We start from the raw sequence: 22176 nt of genomic DNA, 5'->3' as shown, positions 1-22176 counted from the left end.
GGAATAGTAAGGAATATACATCATCAGAACATCTCTAAAAAATGAACTGTTATAAGAGAAAATGTGCTAATGGTGGGAACACAGTTTATTAGAAAACCATATGTGCATTTGTTTATTTTCATTAAAATTCGCTTTACTCCGTATTTGCCTTGTTGACTTTATAATGAAATTATGTGAGGACAGAGACTAATTCTTCCACGTGCGCTATTGTACTACTCCTTACATACTCTAGGTACATAAGAAATATGATAACAATTGAAAATGGCAAACACAAATGCATTTTGAAGCAAATTGGTGATATTTTAATTCCGAAGGTTCATTTTTAGTACTTAGAAACATTTTAGTTATGCAAGTCTTATTTTAGCATACTTTTTATTTCTGTAGATATTCTGGTTTTGAGTCATACTCTGTGGCTTTCTTAGCAGTTCATGGATCTGACTCTCATTTCCCCAGCTCCAAATGTAGGCTTTTTGAAGATAAAGACCGTTTACTCTCCAAAATTTTTGTGGCAGGACACAAAATAAACCTTCAGTAAATTATTTAAATTATTCTTCAATAAAAGTAAGAAGAAAAAGAAAGTTCTTACTGCCATGGATTGCATTTCAACTCATGCTGAATTTATCTGCCTTTGTGTGATCTGTACCCCCTTCTGTGCTATCCACAGTTCATTGATGTTTGTCCTTTTCAGTTTATTGAAGTCAAAATGTGATGGCTGGCTGCTTGGAACATCACCATCCATCAGAAACTACCCAGAGTCCACTAACAGTGGAGAGAATAGAAGTGAGAAGAAGACAGTTGGGTTTCAGTCACATATGGAAGATGATGCCCTGTGGACATGTCAAAAGAAAGATACATGTCGACCCCAGAGAGGTAAGCTTAGCACATGTAGTAGCAAAATGAGAAACTTTTGGCAGCAGGTGGTTGTTGTTGGCTGTTAGTCGTGAACTCCAGATGATTTCCTACAACCTGAGCATGAGTTACATATGTTACAAACTGACACGTGCCTGCAAGGCCAGAGGTAGCACATCTACCGCATCAGTGAATTGCATCAACATTTCTCTTAGAATACTCACGTGAGAAACGACCCAATTTGTCCCTCTTCTTGCAAGCAGCAAACTGTAAGAATTATTCAGCAGTAAGTATGGTCATAGACACAAAATAATGTTCAAAGTGAGTAAAGAGGACAAGAAATTGAACATAAATCTGCTGGGAATGTAAATTCTAACTACAGTTAATCAATTAACTGGAAATATGGGGAGAGTGGAGGAGAGGTCATGGATAGTTCTACATTGCGGCTAAAACAAAACCTCATAAGTCCTAAGCATATATTGCCTAGCAGTCTTTTAAGTGCCAATAATTCTTCCTATGTTATATGTCATAGATATTTTTAAAGAAATCAATTATAAATAACTGTGTGAAATATTGAGTGAAGCAGTCAAATTTAATTGTTTCCCAGTTGCTTCTGGAGTGGCTTTTGGCTCATTCTCTTCTGGAATTATTGAGGGGAGGACTTTGGAGCAGAGTGGAACAAGTCTGAGGTTCATTGTACAGAAGAGATACGCAGAAGACAAAGGGCCAAAGAAGGTCTTGGAGCCCTCTGCTGCTCATGCCTCTTTCCCAGTCATCTTACTCACAGTCATTAACCCTGATTCCCTTCTTTTTTTTTTTTTTGCTTTTTCTCCCCAAATCCCCCCAGTACATAGTTGTATGTTTTAGTTCTGGGTCTTTCTAGTTGTGTCATGTGGGATGCTGCCTCAGCGTGGCCTGACGAATGGTGCCATGTCTGCACCCAGGATCCGAACCAGCGAAACCCTGGGCCGCTGAAGCGGAGCATGCAAACTTAACCACTCGGCCACGGGGCCGGCCCCTGATTCCCTTCTTATTTACCTCTTTTTTCACTGGGCTGGCACCTGCCCACCTCTGATCTTAAGAAACCAACTTTTCATAATCTCTCTAGCCACTCTCACATTTATTTATCTGAGCAACGGGCATTGCTTTCTGAGAAGATCTTGCAGGTGTGCTATGCCCTGTCTTTCCTTATCAGCTGCCAGCTTTGTCATGTCTTTTGGTTTTAACTATGATTAATCTAGAAATTGTTTAATCCTCTCCCAGACAATTGAGAGATGATAATTAGTCCAAACTTCAGAAGGGAGGCTATCCACAATTTGAAACAAAAGCAAAAGTACATTTTGTTTGACACGTGGCAGAAGTTCTGCAGACCGCCACTGCTTTAGGACAACTTAGAACAACTTTTGTCTTTTCAGGCTTTGCTACCAGAAACAAAAATGAAATTGAGGAGCTTCAGTATCCGAGATAGAATCTTCTTTACTTTCTCGGTTAGTAGTCCTTCAGAGATGGGAAACTCTTACTTTGTACTTTGGAGAGTGGAGAAGCAGTCACAATGGGTGTGGTGGTTCTGCTGCAAGACTTAGCGTAGGCTTCTGTTAACTTGTCAACAAATTTGTGTTGTATGTCAGCACTAAAATAAAACAGCAAAATGAGAAAAATGTAGTGTAATAGCAAAGGGACGAATAACTTCTGGTATTGGTTAAGAGCACAGCAACATTAGAAAGCATCCAGTGAAAAGGCACTTTGATAAAAGCATCATCAGGCCAGTCCTTGCCGCGGTAGAGGTTTAATCTCTCCCGGGCCCAGTTACAGAAGCCAGAAGCCTGGAAAGGGCTTGTGTCCAAAAAAATCAATTTCTAATTTGAAACAAAATCATTTTTGACTAACAGGGGTTCAGAAATGCTGACATTTCAGCACTTTCCGTTGTGCACAGTGAATCCTACTAGTCATTTTATAATGTTGCTCCACCAATCAATTTAACCAAGAGAAAGCTGTTACAATTCTGGCGAAGTTTTCAGGAACAGTTTTCACTCATGGTTTTATTTTTTTCATTAGCTTTTTTTTTTTCCTCTTCCGTTTTTGGGGGGAGGGGTTGTAGTGTTGCAGTGAAGAAAATAGAAACTTTTTCATCTTTTTAAAAGAGTTTTGTTTTAAAATATTCACAGGAATTATTAACTTTTTTTCCTAGTCATTAGAAAGGCTGTCTTGTATTTTTCTCTCATTCTAATTTGGAGCCCTTGGCAGTGGTATACCTGATCATTGAGGTAGCTGAAGCTGCCCCCTGGAGCCATTCTGCCCATTGCAGAGGTTTACACAGATTACAGTACAGGGCAAAGTTGCTGCATTGGCATTTGCTGTGGCACCCACCGAATGGGAGACGGACTTTCCAAGGTGTGCTGCAAGGGTGTGGACACCTGTTTATCATGAGGCCGATGACCTAGCACTAATTGCCTGAGTTACACTGCTCGGTTTAGTATCTCCTTAATTGCTTTCCCCTCTTTAGTGTGTCTGAATTTTTTTAAATTCTTTTCTTATGTTTTATATCTTTTGTTGTCCTTTAATCATAAAGTCCTACATAGGACCTTTACTGCAGGACCATTAATCTTTATTATCAGTCTCCTACTCCTTTACCTCTTGTCTGCTCCTCACTATTCTGTCACCTTTATTAATACTAAACATGTAAAAAAGACACGATTCTTGTCTCAGGAAACAGTGTCATGATTGCAAAAATGTGCACAGTATTGTCAGAATTATGCTTAAAATGTAAATTGTTTTTCAGTCATCAATGCTTGGAAAGTTCTATTTTAGTTGCTTTTGTTGAGCTATGTGGATCAAGGAGACATTGCTTAGGAAAATCTAAACTTGAGTCAAGAACTTTTAAGCCAAAGGCATAAATCTGGAAATACCCAGTCTTCATTTGTCTTTTTTCCTCCCTGTGCAGCAGTGTTTCTGTTCTCTCCTAGCTTGCCTAGAACCTCCTCTTCCAGAACCATCACTGATTCTCTTCTATAAGAACCTTAGAATCTGGGAGCATTTTTTTCCCCTTATGCTGATGGGCTAGCAGAGGCTCTGAGGCCACTGAGCACACACATTCAGGAATCAAAAGCTTAGACCTCGGGGCTTGGCACTACCTGTTCCTAAGTCAGGCTAAAGCCATTCCGAAGCCCAACTACATTTGAAGCTACCTCCTGTCTGTTCCTCTTTCATTGATCTCTGAATCACCTTAAATCTTTGCGAGAGTTTGAGAGAGGCTGAACCTAGAGTAATTTGGCTCTACCTGATAGTATTGACCTTGCCCTTCATTTTGTCTTCGGGTTTTTTAGGTAATATAATATACAGCAGCTGTCATTTGTTGAGGCTCCCTGAGGAGCTCCCAAACACATTTTTCTTTCACTGGAAGAGGATTCTTGTAGACTCATCTGAAGTGAGGAATAATCTCTGAAGCTCCTAGTTGTTCCTCTAAATGAGCCTGTGCTTGCAATGATGTGAGTGTTCTTTGTAACCCATAATGGATTGACATAGGTGACATGATTAAAGAAATAAACAACAGGGCCAGCTCCATTCCCTAGTGGTTAAGTTTGGCACGCTCCACTTCAGCAGCTTGGGTTCGGTTCCTGGGCGTGGACTTACAACACTTGTCAGCGGCCATGCTGTTGTGGTGACCCACATACAAAATAGAAGAAGATTGCCACAGATCTTAGCTTAGGGTGGATCTTCCTCAAGTGAAAAAGAGGACGATTGGCAACAGATGGTACCTCAGAATGAATCTTCCTCAGCAAAAAATTAAAAAGTAAACAAGTTGGAGTATCCAAAGTACAGAAACTATTTCCACCTTGCCTCTAAGGAACATTTACTTATGTGCCTTTTATTATTAGCATCATTGTTATTATTATATGTTCAATCACTGGAAAAGGTACCACAATATGTTACTACTGATTTCCAGAAGTCTCAGGTAAAAGGTTCGTTAAGTTGATGCCTTTATCAACAGAACACAGAAGACAAGCATAGTACAGGACTATGAATAAACCCAGACATGTAGATTAAATTGTTCTGCCCAATTCACTCAAAAAAGGAATTCAAATGCAAGAGACTAGCATTAAGAGTTGAAGTGGCTGGGACCAGCCTGGTGGTATAGTGGTTAAGTTCGCATGCTCCACTTTGGTGGCCCAGGGTTCATGGGTTTGGTTCCTGGACACAGACCTACACACCACTCATCAAGCTATGCTGTGGTGGCATTCCACATACAAAAAATGAAGGACGATTGGCACAGATGTCAGCTCAGGGACAGTCTTCCTCAAGCAAAAAGAGGAAGATTGGCAGCAGATGTTATCTCAGTGCCAATCTTCCTCACCAAAAAAAAAAAAGAGTTGAAGTTGCTATATATGGAATATATATTGTCCTTTAAACCAGAGGTTCTACATTTTCCATCCTCTACAATAGAAAGAAGTATCTCAAAATACTATATAATTTACTTATTTTTTTTAATTTTTATTGAGTTAATGATAGGTTACAATCTTGTGAAATTTCAGTTGTACATTATTGTTTGTCAGTCGTGTTGTAGGTGCACCCTTTCACCCTTTGTGCCCACCCCCAACCCCATCTATCCCCTCGTAGCCACTAAACTGTTCTCTTTGTCTACATTTTTTTTTTAAAGTCTTTATTTTTTTCCTTTTTCTCCCCAAAGCCCCCCAGTACATAGTTGTATATTCTTCATTGTGGGTCCTTCTAGTTGTGGCATGTGGGACGCTGCCTTAGCGTGGTCTGATGAGCAGTGCCATGTCCGTGCCCAGGATTCAAACCAACGAAACACTGGGCCGCCTGCAGCGGAGCGTGCGAACTTAACCACTCGGCCACGGGGCCAGCCTCTCTTTGTCTACATTTTTAAATTCCTCATATGAGTGGAGTCATACAAAGATTGTCCTTCTCTAACTGGCTTATTTCACTTAACATAAGAAGTATCTCAAAATACTATATAATTTACTTGTTTTTTATATCTTGTGTCTTCTCCCACTAGAATATAAGCATCCCCTGTGTTCGTTGTTGTATCCCCATCTCCTAGAATGTTCTTTAATATCTGATAGGTGTTCATTATATATTTGTTAAATGAATTAATATAACATATGTATTGATTTTTCTTTATATGTTATTGCCCTGTTTTCCCACAAAAAGGATCTAATCAGTTAAACCTTTTGACCTCATTGCCTGCAATAATTTAGTGATTTAAGAAATGTATATACTTGTCCCTTCAAAGTCCTTACGGTGACTGATTTGTAATATCAAAGAGATAGCAATAGAGTGGGGTCTTAAAAACAGCAACACCTTGAGAGTCAAGAAAACTGGAGGGTTTTTTTCATTTCCTTTTATTCTAGTTGAAATTTAATTTATATACAATAAAATTGCATATATCTTAAGTGTACAGTTTGATAAACTTTGACAGTTGTATATACCCAGGGAAGCACCACCCAATTAAGATATAGTATACTTCTGTTATTCACCAGGGTTTCCTCTGGTTCCTTTCCTGTTGTTCCCTGCTGAGGCCTCTCTCCTTGGCTTGCAGACGACTGTCTTATTGTGTCCTCACAAGGCTTTTTTGCTGTGAGCGTGCATCCCTGGCCTGTCTTCCGCTTCTTAAAGGGACACCAGTCATATTGGATTAGGGCCCACCCGTATGACCTTGTTTAGTCTTGATTACCTCCTTAAGGGCCCTCTCTCCAAATATAGTCGCATTCTGAAGTATACTAGAAGTTAGGACTTCAACATATAAATCTGGGAGGGAGCACAATTCAGTTCATAACAACTACTTTCTTTCTAATCTTTATGCCTTTTATTCTCTTTCTTATCTCATTATACTCGCTAAGACTTCCATTACAATGTAGAATAAAATGGTAAAAGTGGACTTCCTTGCTTTGTTCCTGATCTCATAGAGAAAGTGTACAGTCTTTCATCAAGTATGATTTTAGCTGTAGGTTTTTGGTAAATGCTTTTTGTCAAGTTATGAAAGTTCCCACCTCGTCGGCTGAGAATCCTTATCATAATGAATGTTGAATTGCATCAAATCTTTTTTCTGTACCTATTGGGATAATCATGTGTTTTCTTCTATATTCTGTTAATTTGATGAGTTACGCTGCCTGGGAAATATTGGTGTGTAACATCCTTTTTTCGTAATGACCTTGTCAGGTTTTGGTATCAGAGTTATGCTAGTGTCATAAATGAGTGAGGAGAATGTCAGCAAAAATGGCAGAGTAGGGACTTCCAGGAGCTTGTTCCTCCCCAGAAACACTGAAAAACCTGGCGAAAACTGTCAGTCAACCTTATCAGAACTCCAGAAGACAGTGAAAGATTTACAGAAACCAAGCAAATGCTTGACCAGGAAAAAGGCCACTGAAACATAGTAGGAGAACTTGTGGAGTTTTAATTTAGCCTTGCTCTTCTCTCTTCCCCAGCAGAGCAGCAGAATGTAAGCTGGCAGCCCAAGTTCCAGGTGTGAGGACTTGGACCCAGAGGAAGCAGAGCAGACCTTGTTCTCAAGGAATTATGCTTGTTCTAGTCAACATTGTACTGGAAGTGCTAGCCAGAGCAAAATGGCAAGAAAAAGAAATAAAGTGCATCCCAACTGGAAAGGAAGAAGTTAAAGTAGCTGTATTAGCAGATGACATTCTTTTATGTATAGAAAGTCCTAGAAAATGCACAACAAACTATTAGAGCTAATTGCACAAAAAACTCTTAGAGCTAATGAATTCAGCAAAGTTGCAGGATAGAATTCAACACACAAAAGTCAGTTGTGTTTCTATACATTAGTAATGAACTACTGGAAAAGAAATTAAGAAAACCATTCCGTTTATAATGGCATCAAAACAATAAAATACACTAGCAATAAATTTAACCAAGAGTGCAAGACTGGTATGCCAAACAGTACAAAACGTTGCTGAAACAGCTTACAGAGGACCTAAGTAAATGGAAAGACATGGATTTGAGGACTTAATATTGTTAAGATGGCAAAACTCCCCAAAGCAACCTACAGATGCAATGCAATCCCTACTCAAATCCCAAAAACATTTTTTGCAGAAATGGAAAGACCAATCCTTAAATTCATATAAAATTGCAAGGGTCTCCAAATGGCCAATATAATCTTGAAAAAGAGGAAGAAAGTTAGAAGGCTGACACTTTCTGACTTTAAAACTTACTACAAAGCTGTAGTAATCAAAACTATGTGGTACTGGCATAGGTTATTTAGAGAGATCAGTGGAATAGAATTGAGCATCCAGAAATAAACCCATACATCTCTGGCCAATTAATGTTTGACGGGAGCACCAAGACAATTCAATAGGGAAATAATAATCTTTTCAGCAAATGGTGCAGAGACAACTAGATATCCACATGCAAAAGAAAAACGAAGTTGATCCATCATTTATGTATCTCACACCATATAGAAAAATTAACTCAAAATTAATCAAAGACCTAAAAATAAGAGTTAAAACTATAAAACTCATTGGAGAAAACATAGGTATAGCTCTGTAGATCTCTGTGACCTTGGATAAGGCTATGGTTTTTCAGATATGGCACCAAAAACAGGAGCAAACAAAGGGAAAAAAATAGAACTTAGTGAAAATTAAAAATTTTTGGCATCAAAGAACACTAATGGTGGAATGAAAAGACAAACTATAAAATGGGGTGAAAACTTGCAAATCATTTATCTTATATGGGTCTAGTATCCAGAATATATAAAGAACTTTTACAGCTCAACAACAAAAAGTCAAATAACCCAATTAAAAACTGAGCAGAGAACTTGAGTAGACATTTCTCCTAAAAAAACATGCAAGTGGCAAATAAGCACATGAAAAGATGTGCAACGTCACTAATCATTACAGAAATCCAGATTAAAACCACAATGAGACACCACTTCACACCCACTAGGATTGTTATGATTTTTAAAATGGAAAATAACAAGGTAGAGAGGATGTGGAACAATCATAACCCTCATAAGTTTCTCGTGGGACCAAAATAATGGAGCCATTGTGGAGAACAATTTGGCAGTTCCTCAATAAGTTAAACATAGAATTACCATGTGACCCATCAATTCCTCTCAGAGGTGTGTACCCAAAATAATTGACACCAGATGTTCAAACAAAATCTTGTACACAAATGTTCATAGCGGCCCCATTTAAATATCCAAAACGTAGGAACAGCCCAAATGTCCATCAACAGATGAATGGATAAACAAAATGTAATGTATCCATACAATGGAATATTATTAAACCATAAGAAGGAATGAAGCGTTTTTTTTTTTCTTGCTCAGGAAGATTTGGCCTGAGCTAACATCTGTTGCCAATCTTTCTCTTTTTGTATGTGAGCCGCCACCACAGCATGGCCACTAACAGACAAGTGGTGTAGGCCTGCGCCTGGGAACAGAACCCGGGCCACTGAAGCAGAGTGCACTGAACTTAACAACCAGGCCACCAGAGTGGCCTGAAGGAATGAAGTTTTGATACATGCTACAATATGGATGAACCTTGAAAACATTATACTAAGTAAAGGAAGCCAGACACAAAAGGCCGCATGTTTTTTGATTCCATTTATATGAAATATCCAGAACAGACAGAGCAGAGTAGTGGTTACCAGGGGCTCAGGGGAAGGGGAAAATGGAGAATGACTGCTTTATTAGTACAGGGTTTCTGTTTGGAGTGATGAAAAAGTTCTGGAACTAGATAGTGGTGATGGTTGTACAACATTATGAATATACCTATTGTCACTGAATTGTACACATTAAAATGGTTAAAATGGTAAATGTATATTTTACCACAATTTTTAAAAAATGAGTCAGGAAGTATTTTTTCCTTCTCTGTTTTCTGAAATAGTTTGTGCAAGATTGGTGTTACTTCTTCCTTAACTGTCTGATAGAATTCACCATTGAAACGTCTGGCCTGGAGCTGTTGCTTTTCTTGTTGTTAGTGTTGATGGTGATGTTGTGTATGTATGAATTTTCTTATTTTGGATTTTATTTTGTGTGCAAAAGATTTTAAATACAGATTCATTTTCTGTAATAGAGGCTGGACTATTCAGATTTATTTCTTTTTGTGTTCAATTGCGATAAGTTTTGTTTTCCATGGAATTTGCTCATTTCATCTAAGTTGAATTTATTGGCATAAAATTGTTTATAACATGCTTTTTCTTTAATGACCTTAGCATCTGTATTGATATCCTTCTTTCATCTGATAGTCGTAATTTGTGGTTTTCTCTCTTGATCAGTTTCAGTAGGGAATTATTGATTTTACTGAATTTTTGGAAAAAAACCCAGCTTTTGCTTTTTCTTGATTTTTCTCTATTGTGTTTGTTTTCTATTCCATTGATTCTTATTCTTATTTTTATTATTTACTTTGTACTAATTTGGGTTTAATTTGCTCTTTTTTTCTAGCTTCTTAAGTTGGAAGCTTAAATCATTGATTTTAAATCATCTGTTCTAATATACGTATGTAAAACTATAACTTTCTCTCTAACCATTGCTTCAGCTGCATCCCACAAATTATGATAGGTTGTGTTTTCATTATCATTCTTGTGTTAGCAAGATGAAAGCACCAGGAATGCCTGTCTGCTGGTCAGAGTGGAAATTCGTACAACCACTTTGGAAAACAGGTTGACATTACTTATTAAAGATAAACAACAAATACTCTACATCCTAGTGATTCTGTCTCTAGGTATATATACTAGAGAGAATCTCATACACACAGTGATTAACTTACAGATAGGTTCATAACAGCTATATTCAGTTAGGATACGCTAAACTATGGTAACAAGTGGGCAGAAAAAATCAATGGCTTAAAGAATAAGAAATTTCTTTCTTTCCTCTGTAACAGTCCAGGGTAGGAGTTCAAGTTGACAGCAGCTCTGATTCAAGGAATGATGGCTCTGCCATCTTTGTTTGCCTTCCAAGATCACCTTGAGCATTACAACAACACAGGGGTTGACAAACTTGGTCCACGTCCGAATCTGGCCCACTGCTTGTTTTTGTAAATAAAGTTTTATTGCACATCTATTTCCATTTTTATATATTGTCTGTGGCTGCTTTCATGCTATAATAGCAGAGTTGAATAGTTACAACAGGAGCAGGATGGCCCACAAAAGCCTAGTGTATTTACTGTCTGACCCTTTACAGAAAACTGTTTGTTGACCCTTCCATAGCAGGCCAGGAAGGAGGAGGAAGGGTATGGAAGAGTACACGTGGAAGGTTTTTATAGGACAGGCCTGAAGTGGACATATAACATCCACTAATTTTCCACCTGACCACACATAATTGCAAGGAGGATTGGGAGATATAGTCTAGCTGTGTGCCCAGAAAGAAGGGAAGCGTGCATTCTAGTGGATAATTGGCAGCCTCTGTGACAGGAGCATTCTTCATAATAGCCCCAAACCGGAAACACTCCAGACGTCCATCAACAACAGAATGGATAAAAAGTCATAAATGCATGCAATGGAATATTATATGGCAAAGAAAACAAACTGCAGCCACGTAAATCATCAACATAGATAAATCTCACAGACATAATATTGAGCAAAAGAAGTCTTAAAAAGACTTCTATTTTTATAAAGTTCAAAAGCAGCAAAACTAAATCACATTTTTGGGATGCATATGTAAATTATGAAACTATAGAGAATAGGAAAGAAATAATTATGAGAATAGTGGCTGGCTCCTGGAGGCAAGAAGAGGTTGTACTTGGGGATGGATATTGATGATGCTTCCAGCTAGCAATGCTGCCACTACTTTATTTCTTGATCTGAAGATGGGTTATGCTGGTATTTTCTTTATCATTTCTTCTTCTTCTTCTTCTTATTCTTCTTCTCCTCCTCCTTTCTTCTCCTCCTCCTTCTTTCTTCTCCTTCTTTTTTTGGTGAGGAAGATTGGCCCTGAGCTAACATCTGTTGCCAGTCTTCCTCTTTTTTTTTTGCTTACTGTTCCTGAGCTAACATCCATGCCAGTCTTCCTCTGTTTCATGTGTGGGACACCGCCACAGCTAGGCTTGATGAGTAGTGTGTAGGTCCACACCCAGGATCCAAACCCGCAAACCCTGGGCTGCTGAAGTGGAGCACATGAACTTAACTATGCCACTGGGCTGGCCCCTATCATTTCTTCTTTAAACTAAATTGAATGTATAATATGGCTTAGCTATTTTTAAAATGCAAAATAAAACAAGGGGCCCAGAAACAGAGTTTTCCTAAACATTAAACTCTAAGAAGTTGTCTTATCATGAGATATTGATTGACAAGCAGGCGTAGACCCCAGCTATATGTAATTAGGACATGACCCATTATGTTCTATTCCACCTGTGTGTGCAAAAATATATATGTATGTGTATTTACATATATTCACATATATTTACATGTATTCACATATATTTACATATATAAACATATACATTTATATATGAAATTTATCAGCCTAATGGATGATATTTTTACCAAGACTTTTATTTTAAAATGTGTGTTGTCTGTGTGTATGTGTATAAATAAGAGGGATATGTCATTCTATGAATATGCATAACTGTATGTAATTGTTGGTATACTTAACATTAAATCAAATTTCATAGAAGGAACGAGTATAATTAAAAATTGATATATAGCTTCCTGGAAACTTAATAAGGAATAGAGTTTACAGAATTAAGAAAAAGAATCAACTTGCCCTATGCCTTAGAGCAATCATTCTTAATTTTGAGGGGGGCCCATACCCTTTCAGAATTTGATGAAATCTGTGGTCCCTTTCCCCAGAAAAATGAACGAGCACATCTACACATGTTATTGTGCCTGCAATTGTGAGGGATTTGCACACATGAAGTCCATCTGTGGATTCCATAGAAGTCCCTGGATTCTCTGCTGAAAGTCCTTCTTTACATTGTCCCCGTCAAATGTCAACTGTCTCAACCAAACTTTTGACAGAGAGGTCAAAACAGAATAAATAAGACTAATGTTCAGTTCTTCCAGAATAGTGACTAAGAAGATATTTCTATTCTATCACTACCAGGCATTTCTTCTCCCCTCTCGAGAGCTCACCTGCAAATCCCTCTCAGTTGTTTCTACTCCTGTTTGCCCATTTTTATTTCCCCTTGCATCACCCAGGATTCTACGCAGATAATTGATGTAGCAGTGAACTGCTTTACCTGCGTCTCTTGTTTCTGTTCGACTCTGTTCTAAATTCTGCCACAAGAGTAATCTCTCCTGAGACCAGTTTGCTTTTTTTAATTGTTGTTACTGTTTTGTTTTAGTTTTGAGGCCAACTAGCACAGTGTTTGAGAGTTTACAGTACAGAGTCATGGACCTTGATTGAATTCAAAACCCAGCCTCAGGGGCCGGCCCCATGGCCGAGTGGTTAAGTTCCAGCACTCCGCCTCGGTGGCCCAGGGTTTTGCCGGTTCAGACTCTGGGCTCAGATGTGGCACCACTCATCAGGCCACGCTGAGGCAGCATCATGCATAGCACAACCAGAGGCGTTCACAACTAGAATCTACAACTGTATGCCACGGGAGCTTTGGGGAGAAGAAGGAAAAAAAAACGAAGATTGGCAACAGATGTCAGCTCAGGTGCCAATGTTTAAAAAAAGAAAGAAAAAAAACCCTAGCCTTGTTCTTACTAGCCATGTGATATGGGACGTGCTGCTTGCCCTTTCACAGTTTCCACTTCCTTATCTATTAAATGAGGACAGTAATTTAAGGACTGATGTAAGGATTAATGAGATAATGCATGTAAAGTGATTTAAAGTGATTAGCAAGGTACAAGGACGTAGTGATGCTCAATAAATATTTCCTGAATACATTAAATATTTAGCCTTGAGACTTTTAATTTAATGCTTTTGCTAATTCCATGCCCCTTATTCCTTCTTATCAAAACTGTACCTCCTGCATCAAATCTTCCCTAATCCTATAGCCAGATATAATCTCTCCCACTTCTTTTTTTTTAAATACCAGTATCTTTTTTCTTCCTTTTTTTTCTTTTTGCTGAAGAAGATTCACCCTGAGCTAACATCTGTTATCAATCTTCCTCTTTTTGTATGTGAGCTGCCACCACAGCATGGCCACTGACAGATGAGTAGTGTAGGTCCATGCCCAGGAACCAAACCCAGGCCACTGAAGCAGAGCACGCCATACTTAATCACTAGGCCACTGGGGCTGGCCCTCTCCCACTTCTTAATTCCTTAAACTTTTTATACTATTTATTATGGCAGTATAACATAATGGTGAAAACTCTGGGATCAGATTGTCTGGACATGGATGCTGCCTCCGTCACTTACTAGCTTTGTGACCTTGGGCAGATCATGTAAGTTCCCTATGCCTTATTTTTCTTATCTGTAAATTAGATATAAAAAATAGTATCTATCACAAAGGGTTTTTATGAGGATAAATATAACTAATTTCTAGAAATGGCAAAACTATAGAGATAGAGCTAGAAGGGGATAGAAACAGACCACACAGGGAGAAGGGACTGACTACAAATGGGCATGAGGGAACTTTTGGGAGTGAGGAAATATTCTAAAACTGGATTGTAAAAGTAAGTAAATACCATGACAAAAATTTTTAAAACTGGGTTGTGGCCATAATTTCATAGCTGTATAAATGTACTACTATTTGTCAAACTGTACACTTAAGATGATTAAATTTTATGGTATTCAAATTATACCTTAATGAAGCTGTTTTTAAAAAAAGAGTATATATAGTATAGGGAAAAGGCTTGGAACAGTACCAGGCACATAGTGAGGGTCCTGTCTGTTGGCTGTTATTATTATCTGATACTGCCTTGGGTTATTTGTGATTCTTTACCAGATTTTCCAGAGTATCTCAGTTTCTTACTCTCACACCGTCCTTCCCCTCCCCCTAGACTAAGCCTGAGCTCATTCCTGGCATCAGGATTGCCCATCATTAGGCCCTCAGGAAATATTCACTGACTGAGTGCACTGTGTGGAGTCTGAGTCTAGTATGAGAATCTACAGGTTTGGGTTGAGGGTCCCACAGGTTTGGGTATACAAAGAGGACCGAATTGTGCATTTAGATGGCTGGTCTTTTACATCTGTACATAATAGAGAAGAGTCAATATTGAGTACAGCTTTTGAATACCAAGGATCGTGGTAATTGTTCTGATGCTATTCTCTGTAGATGTAAGACTCTTGCTTTCTCTAGGCCTGATTTTCTCTAGTCACACCTAAACTGTGCCATTCCCAGAGATAGCATACGGTATTCTTGGCATTTTAAGGTCTGGTATTCCCAACACACCAAAGCTGTCTTTGTGTTATTTGAATATTCGTCCTTTCCTCAAAGAAATAGTGACTCTTCCCAAATAACTTTAAGCAGCCTGGGCAATAGTTTCCCAGGAACCACAAGAAAATTGTGAATGAGATTCTTATAGTTTTCCAAGAAAAAAACTGTAATATTTTGTGTTGTTTGGAAAATAATATTAAAAAAAGGGAGAAAGAGAAGGAGAAACTTATTATTATTATTAAAAATAATAATAATTAGAAAACAAACAAAAAATCGTTTTTTCTCTATCCCATCTTATTTAGCACCCCAGAACAGAAAAGGAATTATCAACTAAACATTGCCTGTTAGAAAGGAACAGAGGCCACAGCAGCCCTGGAATGAATGGTTAGCTGAGCATCTCTTCCAGTAGGACACTGGTTTTAACCCAACGCATAGTTCTTTAAAAGAAACCTTCTAGATTTATGTCTACCTTGAAAGTTTTGGGGGGAGGATCAATTTAATTTGGGGTGTGTGGAGATACAAACTGCTGGAATTTTATGTTTTGTCAAAGAGAAGAAAAGTCTTTTCTTATGGTAGTTAAAGGGAACAAAATAAAGCAATCTACCTTCTTGGGCATTTTCACAGTAAACCCAAATCAGCAGGAATATGATAGCCCATCCAGTTTAAAGACAAAATCTCTAGTTAGTCCGTTATTGCACAAATGTACTTTTTTAAAACAAGATAATGTGGATTTCTGATGTTTACACAACCAAAACAACCCACTGAGTTTTCCATCTGCTATTGTTTCATTTTAGGGGGATATAATGGCTTACTTTGAAAGCTTGGGGATTCTATCATCTCTAATATATTACTCAGATTGGACTTTTCCAGTTCCTTTTATTGAATGCCCAAATCATTTCCCTTATTGTTCACACAGGGACAACAACAGGAGTTAGAAAAGATGCATCCACATCTCCTATGGCAACAGGAAACCAAAAGGAACTTGTAACCACAACCACATCACCATTCCAACACAACTCCTCCCGGTAAGCCTCAGGGATCCTTTGCTTTAACATTTTCTGGATAAGAGCAGTTTTTGAGGTTTATTTAATAAGGAGTGGGAAAATCTTAATGGCTGTTACTTGGGAGAGAGGCCCTTATTTGGAAGTGTCTAGATTTGGCCAGGTGGAACTCATGGAACCCTTTCCTTTACACCTGCCCTTTTTTAACTGATAATGGTAATTGGCAAGGATTTCCAAGGAAACGCAAAACTAATCCTATCTTTCATCAGAAAATCTGCTTAGCAGCAGGTCCTTCCCAATTTATTACAGAATGGTTGTACACTTGCACTATAAGTTTGACTAACTGAATTAATTGATATTGAAAATTGTAGTGGATTTTGTCCTATAGTTAAAGGACTGTCAACATTTACTTATGCCAGAGATATTTGAGGAGTTAATACTTTGATCAGCATTTTCAAGAGTCAAGAAAAGAAACATGTTATTAAAATTTCTCATATCTAATAAAACCAACTCCCATATTATGCATTGAAGGCTGAATATATAAACATCAACACCAAAAGGGCTTGGTTCATGTTTCCTTGGGGATATGATTGATTGAACACTTAAATTCCTAGCATCTTATCAGATGAATACAGGTTTTAAGACTTAATTTTAAAGAACTTTTGGGAAATGACTCTAACACAGAGGATAATAATAATAATGGCTGTCATCTATGAAGCATCTACTATGTGGCCAGCACTGTGCCAGGCCCTTGGTATCAAAGGCTTATCTGATTTAATGCAAGATCATCTGAATCAGTCTTCATCACAGCCTTATGAGGTGGTAATACTATCATCCTCATTTTAAAAATTAGGAAACTAAGGCTCAGAGAGATTGAGCAACTTGCCTGATGTCACACAGCTAATAAGAGATAGAGCCAGCATTTCAGACTTCAAAGCCCATAATCTTAAATATTATAATAGTTGACAACAACAACCTCCCTATTTTGGAGGCCACCCACAATCAAAAGAAAATTTAACTAGTTTACCACATTCTTTTTCCATTACTCCTTTCTTTTATTTTTAATACTGTCATTGTTAGCATTTTGCCAAACATGCGCGGTAAGTTGTGGTTCTGAAATGTCAGGGCTCCCTTCTTGGACCACTTGACATTTGGCTGAATGCTTGCACTTGAAGATGATCCATCCTAGCTCACCTTGAGGGATTCCTTTGGAAGAGTTACAGGTAAAGAGGAGAAACAATCTGGATTTTCAATCTTGGTGAATTTTTCTATTACTGTAGATTAAAATGAGATCTTTAATGCTACTTTAATATGTTTTTGATGATTGCATTTCAGTTTAGGAAAAAGCATGAAAAAGAAGAATAAAATGTTTCCCCAGTAAGGGTTTTGTAGAACGTCCTCAGTGCACGTTTTCTGAATGGACCGTAGCAACTTTAGACTTTTACAAGCCCAGGTGAAAATTGCTGTGAGGACTCCTGTTTACGGACCTTAAAAAAGGATTCTTTATCTGTTAGTTCTTAATACTGCAGATCAGCTAAATATAGATTCTCAGAATCTTCTTAAATAATGAGCATTTGGCTAAATAAAATAATGTGTAGCACACCAGATTTTATCCTTAAAAGTGCACGTTGGCATATTATAGGTCTATTATACAAAATGCAGAATCGGAAAAAAAAGAATCAGTACTATGAAAATCAGTTACGAGGAAGGCACAGTGGTTGCTTTCCAGATTTCAGAATCAGGATTGTTTGAATTATTTTTACTTCAAAGTGTAAAAAAGGAGTTTTTATGGACAACTTTACAGTTACACGCAAACTCTTAATGCAAGAGACAGGCCTATTCTTCTTCATCCCAACAGACCTTTAAAGGTACTGAGGAGAATAAGAGTAAACGCCCTTCCTTTGTCCACCCTAAATGCCAAGAATTTCAAGAGTTACAAAAGAGGATGGGGGTGGGACAGATGCCCGTGGGAGACAGGTTTTCCTTTGTTCGTTGCAAAGAGCTAACACCTAGAAGGATCCCATATGGGCCCATATGCAAGTGAGAAAACCAGGCGTGGCAGTCATCTTTCTCATTCACAATGTAGGTTGTTAATTATACTCTCTGCTGCCTGTCAATATAATGTGAAATTTTCATTCCCCATTCAAGATAGAAAAAGTTGTGGCTGAAAATGTTAATATTTGCATTTTTATTTGTTGATTTATTTAAAGGACAGCCTCTCCTACAGCAATCCATCACTGAGTGACACCCAAATATGAATAATGTATTGTAGACTTGCAGTTACCGTGTGTAATAAGTGCTAGAGACAGTAAAGGAATGTTAACTATGTTGTAAATGTAATATTTATTGACTCATAAAGTTTATTGCTTTTGAGGTTCAATAATACTGACCATAGGACGTTAATATCACTTATCCTGATTTTAGCTGGGCACCTTTGTACGTAGAAATATTCATCTCTCTCATGCTCGCAAAATAAATATGTGACTTACAGCACAAGCAAAGAGGGCTCAATAGTGTTCTGTGCTGACAGCTGCAGCGCTCCTTTCTGTCCATTTCACTTCTGGCCTCCAGCACTGGTCACACACCCATGAGCTATCCAAGAGACGAAGCACAGTGGTCATCTTGGCACTGGCGGGTGGCACCACTGAACTAAACGGTGCCATGCATTTCTGCTTGGCTGGAACAGGCAACTCCCCACAGACTGCTCCACCTAGAGAGAAGACTAGAGGGGCCTTTCTCCCTGTCATTCTGAGTACCTGGTGGGGAGGCATGCCTTTGCTCAAAAAGAAAGTTGAACAGACATTTTTCCTGCCATGCCACTGAGTCAGGCTTTACCGATTGGACTTGATCCTCTAGTCTCCAATATGAAACCAGAGCTGAGCGGATTACCAGTGAATTTGTTATGAGCACAAATGTTACTGATAATTAACTCTTTTGTGCCTTCCAGAATTAGGTGTGCCCATTGCCAGCAATGGCAATACAGGAAATATATGAGACTCAGAGCAAAAGTAATGTTAATTAGCAACCATCAGCTGTAATTGTCATCTCCATTAAGATGCAGAATTATGTATTTCTTCGTTATAAATAACCTTTCTAATTGTACTTGATGTATGCCAATTTAATCAAAAAGTATACTTGCAACAGACAGATATTTGCATTAATGTGGCTTTGGATCTTCAAATGTTTTATTTCAACTGTAACTGAGAAAAAAGGTCTCTTTTTTTTTTTTTTTTTTTATTAATGTTATGATGGATTACAAGCTTGTGAAATTTCAGTTGTACATTTTTGTTAGTCATGTTGTGGGTACACCTCTTCCCCCTCCGTACCCTCCCCCCACCCCCCCTTTTCCCTGGTAACCCCCGATCGGATCTCCTTCTCAATATACTAATTTCCACCTATGAGTGGAGTCATATAGAGTTCGTCTTTCTCTGACTGACTTATTTCGCTTAACATAATGCCCTCGAGGTCCATCCACATTGTTGTGAATGGGCCAATTTCGTCTTTTTTTATGGCTGAGTAGTATTCCATTGTGTATATATACCACATCTTCTTTATCCAATCATCAGTTTCTGGGCATGTAGGCTGGTTCCACGTCTTGGCTATTGTAAATAATGCTGCGATGAACATAGGGGTGCAACGGACTCTTGAGATATCTGATATCAGGTTCTTAGGATAGATACCCAGTAATGGGATGGCTGGGTCATAGGGTATTTCTATTTTTAACTTTTTGAGAAATCTCCATACTGTTTTCCATAGTGGCTGTACCAGTTTGCATTCCCACCAACAGTGTATGAGGGTTCCTCTTTCTCCACAACCTCTCCAACATTTGTCGTTCTTGGTTTTGGCTGTTTTTGCCAATCTAACGGGGGTAAGGTGATATCTTAGTGTAGTTTTGATTTGCATTTCCCTGATGATTAGCGATGATGAACATCTTTTCATGTGTCTATTGGCCATATTCATATCTTCTTTTGAGAAATGTCTGTTCATGTCCTCTGCCCATTTTTTGATCGGGTTGTTTGTTTGAGAAAAAAGGTCTCTTGCAGCTGTATGTACCTTATAAGTTGGTGTCTTCCTAGAGGTATGTAGATCTGACACATTTTTTGGTAAAATGAAGACAGAAGCTTCTGGGGTTGTTCAATGGAACAAAAATCTTGTCACTTTTTAAAATACTGGTTGAGTTTCTGTCTCTCAGTCATATGACAACACAGTGATGCTTATTCCAAGCAGATAAACGGGCAAGTATTGTGCATGCAGCAACAGGATTACATTCTCGGTCCCACGAGTAAAAGGTTACTTATCAAACATATAGTGTGCAAATATTTTCCCCCATTCCATAGGTTCCCTTTTCATTTTGTTGATAGTTTTGTTTGCTGTGCAGATGTTTTTGATTTTAATGTAGACCCACTTGTTTATTTTTGCTTTTGTTGCCTGAGCTTTTGGTGTAGCCAAAAGATCATTTGAAAGGCCAACATCAAGGAGCTTTTCCCCTGTTTTCTTCTAGGAATTTTACATTTTCAGGTCTTACATTTATTTAAATCTTTAATGCATTTTGAGTTGATTTTTGTAAGTAGTGTAAGATAAGGGTCCAATTTCATTCTTTTGCGTGTGGATATCCAGTCTTCCCAACACCATTTATTGAAGAGGCTATTCTTTCCCCATTGTGTAATTCTTGGCACCCTTTGAAAATTAGCTGACCATTTATGCTTGAGTTTATTTCTGGGCTCTCTATTTTGTTCCATTGGTCTCTGTGTATGTTTTTATACCGTACTGTTTTGATTACTATAGCTTGTAATATAGTTTAAAATCAGGAAATGTGATCCTTTAACTAGGTCTTCTTTCTCAAGATTGCTTTGGCTATTCAGAATCTTTCGTGGTTCCATTCGAATATTAAGATTGTTTTTTCTATTTCTGTGAAAAATGCCATTGGAATTTTGATAGAGATTGCATTGAATTTGTATATCATTTTGCGTATAATGGACTTTTTAACAATATTCTTCTAATCCACAGACACAGGATGTCTTTCCATTTTTTACATCTTCAGGTTTTCTCATCAATGTCTTACAGTTTCCAGTGTACAGATCTTTCACCTCCCTGGTTAAATTTATTTCTAAGTATTTTATTCTTTTTGAAGCTATTGCAAATAGGGTTGTTTTCTTCATTTCCTTTTCAGATAGATCATTGTTGGTGTAAAGAGATGCACCTGACTTTTGTGTGTTGATTTTGTATCCTGCAGCTTTACTGAATTTATTAGTTCTAACAGCTTTTTGGTGGAGTCTCTAGAGTTTTCTGCGTATAGAATTATGTCATTTGCAGAGATAATTTTACTTCTTCCTTAACAATTTGGATGCCTTTTATTTCTCTTTCTTGACCTATGGCTTGTACTTCCAGTACTTTGTTGACTAGAAGTGGTGAGAATGGGCATCCTTGCCTTGTACTAGATCTTAGGGGAAAAGCTTTTCCCCATTGATTATGATGTTAGCCATGGATGTTTCATAAATGGCTTTTATTTTATTGAGGAAATTTTCTTCCATACATACTTTGTTGAGAGTTTTTATCATGAATGGAAGTTGAACTTGGTCAGAGAAGATGTACAAACGGCCAAAAGGTATATGAAAAGATTGTCAATATCACTAATCATCAGGGAAATGCATATCAAAACTGCAATGAGATATCACCTCACACTTGTTAAGATGGCTGTTATCAAATAGATAAAAGATAACACGTGTTGCCAAGGATGTGGAGAAAAGGGAAGCCTTGTACATTGTTGGTGGGAATGTAAACTGGGACAGCTATTATGGAAAACAGTATAGAGTTTCTTCAACAAATCAAAAATAGGACTACCATATGATCCAGCAATCCGTCTTCTGGGTATATACCCAAAGGAAATAAAATCAGTACCTCAGAGAGCTATCTGTGCTCCCATGTTTATTGCAGCATTATTTGCAAAGCCAAGATATGAGAACAACCTAAGTGTCCATCAACAGAAGAATGGACTATGGAATATTATGCAGCCTTAGAAAGGAAGGAGATCCTGCCATTTGCAACAACATGGATGAACCTGGAGGACATTATGTTAAGTGGAATAAGACAAA

General features: G+C 38.0%; 1 protein-coding gene across 5 annotated transcripts in view; it reads left to right on the top strand.

Annotated features, from left to right (window-relative positions):
* The window catches only part of KIAA1328 (KIAA1328 ortholog), a 338142-nt gene that overhangs the window by 278317 nt on the left and 37649 nt on the right, over positions 1 to 22176 (top strand). For all 5 annotated transcript variants that reach the window (XM_046671427.1, XM_046671426.1, XM_046671429.1 and 2 more), the window contains 2 exons: positions 689 to 870; positions 16000 to 16108. In XM_046671427.1, the coding sequence (XP_046527383.1) occupies positions 689 to 870; positions 16000 to 16108 (291 nt within the window). The remainder of the gene's footprint in view (positions 1 to 688; positions 871 to 15999; positions 16109 to 22176) is intronic.

This window comes from Equus quagga, chromosome 9 (assembly GCF_021613505.1).
Source record: "Equus quagga isolate Etosha38 chromosome 9, UCLA_HA_Equagga_1.0, whole genome shotgun sequence".
Classification (NCBI taxonomy): domain Eukaryota; kingdom Metazoa; phylum Chordata; class Mammalia; order Perissodactyla; family Equidae; genus Equus; species Equus quagga.
This window is presented reverse-complemented; position numbering and strand designations above follow the sequence as displayed.